Source organism: Ostrinia furnacalis, unplaced genomic scaffold, assembly GCF_004193835.3.
Source record: "Ostrinia furnacalis isolate ACB-3 unplaced genomic scaffold, ASM419383v2 OfSCF1657, whole genome shotgun sequence".
NCBI classification, from domain to species: domain Eukaryota; kingdom Metazoa; phylum Arthropoda; class Insecta; order Lepidoptera; family Crambidae; genus Ostrinia; species Ostrinia furnacalis.
The window spans coordinates 936,928-945,372 of NW_021131896.1; the positions used below are offsets into that span (position 1 = coordinate 936,928).

The 8,445-nt window shown below is 32.0% G+C and overlaps 1 protein-coding gene across 1 annotated transcript; it reads left to right on the plus strand.

Moving 5' to 3' along the window:
* The first annotated feature begins 4,081 nt into the window (after positions 1–4,081).
* On the plus strand, positions 4,082–6,393 carry LOC114353447 (uncharacterized). Its single transcript, XM_028305471.1, has 4 exons — positions 4,082–4,158; positions 4,694–4,773; positions 4,996–5,788; positions 6,164–6,393. The coding sequence occupies exons 2-4, from the start codon at positions 4,701–4,703 to the stop codon at positions 6,270–6,272; spliced, it is 975 nt and encodes a 324-aa protein (XP_028161272.1). The 5' UTR covers positions 4,082–4,158; positions 4,694–4,700; the 3' UTR covers positions 6,273–6,393.
* The last annotated feature ends 2,052 nt before the right edge of the window (positions 6,394–8,445 follow it).

Genomic DNA, 8,445 nt, shown 5'->3' on the forward strand with positions numbered 1-8,445 from the left:
ACCCACTTCTAAGCAAGGCTTTTAGGAACTTATTAATATACTATACCTAAGTACAACCAAACTGTGGAATGGACTGTCGTCTGCGGTGTTTCCGGACGGATACGACCTGCAAGCTTTCAAGAGGAGAGCGACATCTTTATCCTAAAGCTAACGCTCCTGGGTCTGCGGGTGTCTATGGGCGACGGTAATCACTTACCATCAGGTGATCCGTCTGCTTGTTTGCCTCCTATCACATAAAAAAAAAAGTGTTTCTGTTTATATCATCAATCGTACCATTTGCCCTCTCATCCAGAAAATCAAATCCATGTGTGCCATCTTCAGCGTAACTGGCGTAATACCAAGCAATCGAGGCTACAACTTAACATATTATTTAACCCAACAATGGACACTGAGATCTTATCACACTTGCATAAACCGCATTGTGGTGGGATCTGAAACATGTGTTCTGTTATCTTATGGTGATGGCTTTGTAAGGTGTCTGAATATGCATAAGTTAGGTGCTTCGAGGAACATCATCCGCATCATCATTATGTATCTCTTGTCGAAAGTCAAATAATCAAAGTTTATCGACGAGTCCAACTTTGCACAGATGTAAAGCACTCTCAAGAAAAGGTTGTATAGTTTTCACTTCATAATAACAACATTATTCATTCCATAGAGAAAAGTAATACAGATTCATTCTTCAAAAACGCCTAGCGCCATCTATGAACATTAAACACCTTAGACACTTTTTTCCCACCAAACTCAATGACAGGGGGCGCTACCATCGTTCAACTATATGGTTTCCAACATGGCAAAAATCGGAACCAGCAATCCGGTATTGACGGTGGCGCCCCCCTGTCAATGTCATGGATAGGACAGTTCATTATTTTGGAACTATACCCCCATTGACATCTGTTTTTTTTAATAAGAACACCGCGGCAGCACCGTGTGGAAACTTATTACATTATATATATTAAACTTCTACATAAAATTGGTTTTATAAAAATCTTCATTAAATTAAATTAATATTCGATACACCTTTTGAGATTTTTAACCTTAGATTAATCTAAGTTTTTAACACAGTATTATTGTACAAATTTCATTAAAACTGATTGTTTCGTTTTGTGTTTTAATATAACGCCATCTAGTTTAGAATAGAAACATCAGAAGCACGTCATCAAGCCACAATAAAACACCTATGTTTAGACACGGTAATAATATCATACAGAGCCCCGATTACGGTAACTTTTAACGTCAACAATCCAGACACGCTTCTCGATTCTGCGATACGATTGGTCGTTCAACAGCGTACGTCAGCTGTTTTGACCAATCGTATCGCAGAATCGAGAAGCGTGTCTGGATTGTTGACGTTAAAAGTTACCGTAATCGGGGCTCAGTATTGTAACTTCATATAAACGGACGAAACGCGAGCTTTCCTTCGAAATTCAAATCTCGGTATGCGCTCGATATGCAAAAGTCAGGGTTGTCGCGAATGTGCCATAGTAATAAACGGACGATGTGTTGTTTTATAAACAGTAAGCGCTTTTTTTTTATAAAAATAATTACAAGTACATATTTATACAGGGTGTTAGATAAATAGGTTTATAAGCCGACACTAGACGTTAACATAGGTACCTACGCAATTACGCATATAAATGTTATGGTGAAGTCAGTGATATCATCATTTTATTTTTTTTAATTTTCATACAAAATAAAATTTATAAAATCAGATTTGTATGAATATTAAAATTATTAAAATCATTCATACCATTGATATACCATGGGCTAGTGTCGGCTTATAAACCCATTTACCTAAACAACCTGTATAATAATCAAGCATTTTACTGTCGTAAATTTATAAGATTTGTTACTAAATTTTAACACTAATATGTATATTTTTTTTATTAAATCTACTAATCACAAAACAACATGTTGTTTTGTGATTAGTAGGTGGAAATATTTTGTGAATGAAATAGGATAAAAATGCATGCATTTTTATCCTATTTCATTCACAAAATATTTTGTTTGTCAAAATAAAATAAAAATTACAATCACAAAATACATTCACAATACTAGCCTCGTAAGACCGAAGAGTAAATTTTGTCAACTTCTAAGTATCGCCGAATGTGCTTTCAGAAGAACGAATAATTTGAAGTCGTAAACGCCGAGCACTTCGAGTAAAAAAATTTCTATGTTAGAGATTTTCTTTTGCACCCATATTTTCAGGGACCCTATATAATAGTGCATAGAGCTTATTTTAGGTAAAAAATAATAAAAAAATGTTTTCTCTTAAAAGAACATTCGGTATTACAGACTTTAAAAAGAAAAAGTAAATAAATTGTATATTATACTTTAAAGTAAAACATAAATGTAACCTCCTTAATAAATTAACACTACATAAAGATACAATAATGATATTAATAAATGCAACTGAAAAGGCACAAGTATTTTAATTTTATTTAATGTTCCATAATTAGTACTTTTAAAAAAACTATCGGTTTTATAACATACAATAATGATAGATTAGAATGTATAAGAAGTAAAGTCAATATTCATGTTAATTATAATATTTATTAAACTAAAAATCAGATCGTTCTCATAGTAAATTTTCTCAATCATATCATAATTTTAAAAGTCCAATACTCAATTCATCTCAATAGAAAAAATATACAAAAATAAAACTTTCACCATCAAGACCGAATGTTCCTTGCAAAGAACTATTATTTTCAAACGAAAAAAAATCATACAAAACTTCTTCGAATTGGTAAAAATATTTTTTTTGCTTGTTTAGCAGTATTTTAACTTTAATTACACTGGTTAGTTTTTCAATTAAACTACGTTTACGTGAAGAAAAAAAATTAATCGTAAATCACGTCCGAAGAACCACCTTGTCAAAGAAAAATGATAATTTGACAGTGACATTTTGTTTTTTTTACATTAATAAGTTCGGATACCTGATTTTGAATACTTTGAGCCATAGACTATCACTCGTTTTTTTCGATAGGCGCGAATTTTTGAACTTAAAATTATCGCTAAAGTTTTAGTTCCTCTGAAGGCACATCCGGCGATACTTACAATTCACCTCCGAAAATGTCTCGGCATTACCGACTACAAAGTTTCAGTTCCTTCTGAGGCACATCCGGGCTTACGAGGCTAGATAAAAATTCTAAGTAGGCAGATGTAATGAAAATAGGGTCTGCAAGTGGGCAGCCCTATCGCATGTTGTCATACGGTGACGTTCCGCGCGGCTGTTGACATTTATTTCAAAAATATGGCCGAGTTGGAATACTGTATAGATAGTATTACCGTGGTTTAGACTAGCAACGCCATCTACCGGCGAGTAGCGGACTCATTCGGACACGTGCCGCGGCATCCTTTGACAAAGTGCGAAAGGAGCGGCTTTCTCTTTCACTTATTTGTAGCTTCACTTATTTATATTTTCATAAATATTATTTTTTTATGTTAGTTTCTAATAATTTAACGATCTTATTTTTATCCCCTTGCAAAGAAAGTTTGAAGAAATAGTCATTTATTGTGTAATTTATTTTGTAACAGTCATATTTCTAAAAGTTTAAATTAACACTACTTTACATTACTTGAATTCATTAAAACTAATAAATACCCAAGCTTAAAAATTACCTACTTACTTACGTAACCTAGGGTAGGTAGGTGTAAGTATGTTAGTAAGATGAAAACTAAACTTTAGGAAAACTGTCCGATAAAATAAAAAGATTATAAAACATCATTATTATTATCTTTTCATCGCAATACAATTATTATACTGTTATAAACGGTCTAAAAATGTTAACTGGGTTATAAACGTGGTGCCTCGCTTTTCTAATAAGCCGTTATAATAAATAATACAACTAAATAAACAACTCTCCATAATTTATTATTGATTAAAAATTGAAACAAAATTAAAAAAAACGCAATTTACTTACTTCACCGATGATCTGTATAAAAAAAACCCTGGTCCGAAATCGAACTTGGTTCCCCGTAATGACCAACCACTCATCTATTTGGTAGTGCGGCGCGGCATCACAAGACAAGGCGGCACCCTTTGATCCTGCCGAAAGCAAAAAAACAAAACAATTTTTGTTTTAGTTCGCCGCGAGTTATTGGAGGGAGAGGTTGTGCAAGTGCTACGTCCGCGTACGAAATTTGCCGTTGTAATTGGTAAGCTGTTGTAATTTATATCATTTTAATTGTAAATAATATTTAAAGGGACAACGCACATGATTAGAAAGTTATGTTCTTAAAAAACAGTTGTAACTATTCAATTGTGGGACCTTTTCTTTAGCCAATTGGGATTTAAAATCTAAAATGGTAGGTTTTCAACAATATCAATAAGTAAGTTGTTGAAAAGCAATACTGAAGGGATCATGAACTTCAAAATTACCGCTGTACATGGCTGTTTAGGTACTTCTTCTGTCTTCTTTTGTTTGTATTATTTATTAATTGTAAACCAGCTATTGTGATGTTTTAAAATACTTTATTTAATTTATCATAAACAAAATAATTGAAACAATTGAAAACTACTAAGCTGTGGTAAATTAGAATTTCAAAAGTCACTCAAATGAAACTTACTGAATTTTCATTTCCGGCAAAACTTTGACCATAATGACGTCGTAAACTCGTGAAAAATATTGCAATGAAATTGTAAATAGACCCGATTTTATGTTTTATCAATGAAATTACACTGATATTTCAGGTTGAAAATGTTCCCGTCCAGAAACATGCTTGATTACATGACAGAACTAAATAGACTGTTCCCCAGATCCACGGAAAATGGTAAGTTGTACCGATTCTTCTCTCAATCTCCATTTTACATTAGTTTTAAAACAAAATCTAACTTATTTTCAGTGATAATGATTGACATTCTTCTGTTTTATTTACAAAGTAATTAGAAAACAAATGTTTGTTGACAAACTAGTAATGACATTCTTGCTATTTCCACGACCTATTTTTGCCACAAGTTCAATGAAACTCATATTTATTTCGTATACCTTCCAGATCTACTGTTGCCAAGCATGTACACGCCAAACTTCATGCAGTCTCCGTTCAACGTATCGGCGGCTAACAGGTCATCCAGTTCCGCCGATTCCACGTCACCGGAATCCTTTCCTGACATTCCACCACAGTTCAGGCCTAGATGCAGACCTGTCCTTGAACATCCAATCGTAGACACCCCTCCGATTAGACGACAGCGCCCAATAATGGGAAGAAAACTCATGGACACCCCAGAGCATACAGTCCCAAATTACTTCCCACCCCTGCAAATGTCACCTCTTAAAAGTTTCGAGTCCGACATAGAACTGAAAGCGCTCTGGCAAGACCATTCCTACCCTCACACTCCACCGAAGCCGACCAGATTCTCTATGGAACAGAGTTATTCGCCAAACACCTACGAGCTCTTCCCTGCTGAAAGCAGAGGCTACGAGTTCCGAACCCCAGTCAAGAATATGTCCCTATCTCAAACGTCTGGGTTCAATTCGAATGTGTCTCCAAGATCGACTGTGAGTGTGTCGCCTATATCGCCTATGCGTCAGCGATTCACCACTCCACCACCTCCGTTCCGAAGAAGCTTCCATTCAAATGTACCTTCACCATCACAGTCAAGCGAGGATAGTCGTATTCAAGCTGGAAAAGTATGTTCCTTCTGCCGTAAGAATGGGGAGACACCAATGGTGTATATGACACATGCCGTGAGGGAGATGAGAAACAATAAGCAAGTGGTGACGTGCCCGATTTTGAGGTCCCATGTGTGCTCCACATGTGGCTCTACAGGAGATGATGCTCATACAATGTGAGTAACTAAAAACACCTTTTTATAAATGTAGTTTTTTTGCTAATTTCATTATTTATACTGAGCCACAAAAATTAGTACACACGGCAAACTTAATGCCATTGGGCATTCTCTACCAGTTAATGCTGTTTTTCTAATGTAACTATTTTTACATGTCTGCCTAGATTTCTATAAAAAGTAGCCTCAACTTCTATGAAATAATATCCTCAGAAACTAATAGAAATGATTTAATTTCTGAGGAATAGTAAATGTTTTGAAACTTTCAGTGTTTCATGTTAATGCTTATTCATTTTTCTTTTGTAAGAAGTAATTAAATATCTTGTTGATGTAATGTGGAGATGACAAGTTGTAAATAATATTTTTTATCAATTTCAGAACCTACTGTCCGATCCTGCGAATCAATAACAATGGTAGACCACTTCAATCTACGACCATCACACTAAAAAACACCAGGGTCAAGAGCAACGGTAGAAAGAGATATTAATTTTTACAATTACGGTATATTTTTTATATTTTTACTTAGTTTTAAGGACTGACCAAATTATGAAGGAATGCAGATTTTTGACTGAAATTATTTTTATAACTTGACCATTGAAAATATTGTGTGACTTTTATATTGTACATTTTTTACTTGTTTTTGAACTTAAAAGCCTACTGTACAACAAAAAACAATTATTTTTCATAATATTTTTATCAGTCAAAAAAATTATTCATAGAGTCAATTGATAGAGTAGCCATTCAGTTCACTGATTCCTATTATTCTGTGAACTCTAGAACTTGAAATGAATGCATGCATGTTATAATAATATAAGTATTTTTTAGAACCTACAGTTTGAAAAAGAAACTCACTGTTAGAGTATATTAATTTTTGTGTTCAGTTAGTTTAAAATTGCGCTTAGAACACATAAACGTATGTAGATCTTTATTTAAATGTAATTATATTGATCTCTACTGCCAAAGGCATAATAATTTATGAAAGAAATACGTAAGGTAGGCTCAAGTATTCATTTTTAATGTTTTTACATGATGTTTGACATCTTTTATTTGCAATTATGGTTTTAAAAGTAACAAATTGAATTACAAAAAGAACAAATTCAATTGATTTGAAAAAGTATTATGACTGATTTATAAAAAACTAATGTTTTTGTTTTCATAAAAAATAGTGATTTAAAATTTTGACCACCAGCAATTTTTTTTTTAAATTTTCTTTGTCTGTATGTCAAAAATGTTTTGTTTAGATATTATTAAATACTTTTAATAATATTGATGATGTATGGCTTAGATTATTAAAGCCTTATTAATCTAAGATGTATGGTTGCAATAATAATAATAATTATGATCTCTTGAACAAAGCTCAATTAATGTAGTCTTTTGAAGACTCGTCTAGATTTAAGATTTTTAACATGACAATGTGCTGGTCTTCATTATAATTCTAATGTTTTTAAAACTCAATAGATATTATACTCAAAATAATTGTGACTATGACATAAAGATTGATCTCATTTAATTTATAAGTACACACAGCAGAAAATCAGAAGTCATGTTGGTTTTGTAATCGCCTTTATTCTTGGAGAAATAAGAGCTACTATTAGACTTAACTTTCGCTGTTGAGTAGGTACGAAATTTGACATGATTGTTTTTATCATTATTCATTCTTAATTTTACAATACCTACTGTGTGTTAGTTTCTAGACTAAAGTAAGATAATTATTATTATTGTGAACAGTAGAAAATGTAAGTATCATTGCAATTATGACTCAAACTGTTTTTAAATTTTTCATTATTATAATCATGTTTTTAATTTTTTGCTGCTGTTTCCAATTTTTACTGAAACTACTTTTCTATATTTTTGACTGCCAAGTGCATTTTACACTGTATTTGACGAAATGAAAATTATGCATAATAATTACATTTTGTAGTAACTAATATTTCAATAATTTTATATATTTTTACATTATTTACTGTTTTGACCTGTGGTTTTGACAATAATTTCCTTGACTATAGCAATCGTGTACTTCTTTTTTTAGTTTTTCTAATTTCTTGACTAAAAAATATCTGTGTTCCTGACTAAAATTCTACAAAAAACACTCAAGTTCGTGTTTTTCTTATAATAATTGTGTGTACTGTACTTATTTTGATGATTTTAGCTGTAAATAATATTTTTACATGGCATGTATGTATGTACAAATTTCAAATTAATTATGTTTGCTTTCTTGCATGAGTTGCATGATGATATTTTTAAAATACGACATTGTCAACTAAATTAACTGAAAATACAACAGTTGAAAAGTTCTTTGAATTTGTAATTTTGTTTTTTAATAAAAAAATGTATGAGTTCGGAAAATAGTGCTGTAATATTACCCATGCCATGTATAAAGTTTGTATGAATGAAATGATTATTATGAATGCTTTTTATGAAATGTGCCATAGATAGTAATTAATATAACGTACTGTGGGTACTTATATTCTTAGACTAAGGTTGATTTTGTTGAATGAATAATTAAATTTGAGAATTTATGTTTTGTTTGCAGCAATGTGTTAATTTTATAGAGTTCGTATTTATACGACCCAAATGTACACTGAGTACTTGTTTATAATAATGTTTTAATTCGTGTAACGAATTTCAGAATTTTTAATATACGTAAGGAATGATTTTCT

Excerpts from the sequence above, each read along its gene's own strand:
- LOC114353447 (XM_028305471.1), top strand. The coding sequence starts at position 4,701 with ATGTTCCCGTCCAGAAACATGCTTGATTACATGACAGAACTAAATAGA. Across the intron at positions 4,774-4,995 it reads CCCCAGATCCACGGAAAATG|ATCTACTGTTGCCAAGCATG; the intron begins GTAAGTTGTACC and ends TATACCTTCCAG. Across the intron at positions 5,789-6,163 it reads GGAGATGATGCTCATACAAT|AACCTACTGTCCGATCCTGC; the intron begins GTGAGTAACTAA and ends TATCAATTTCAG.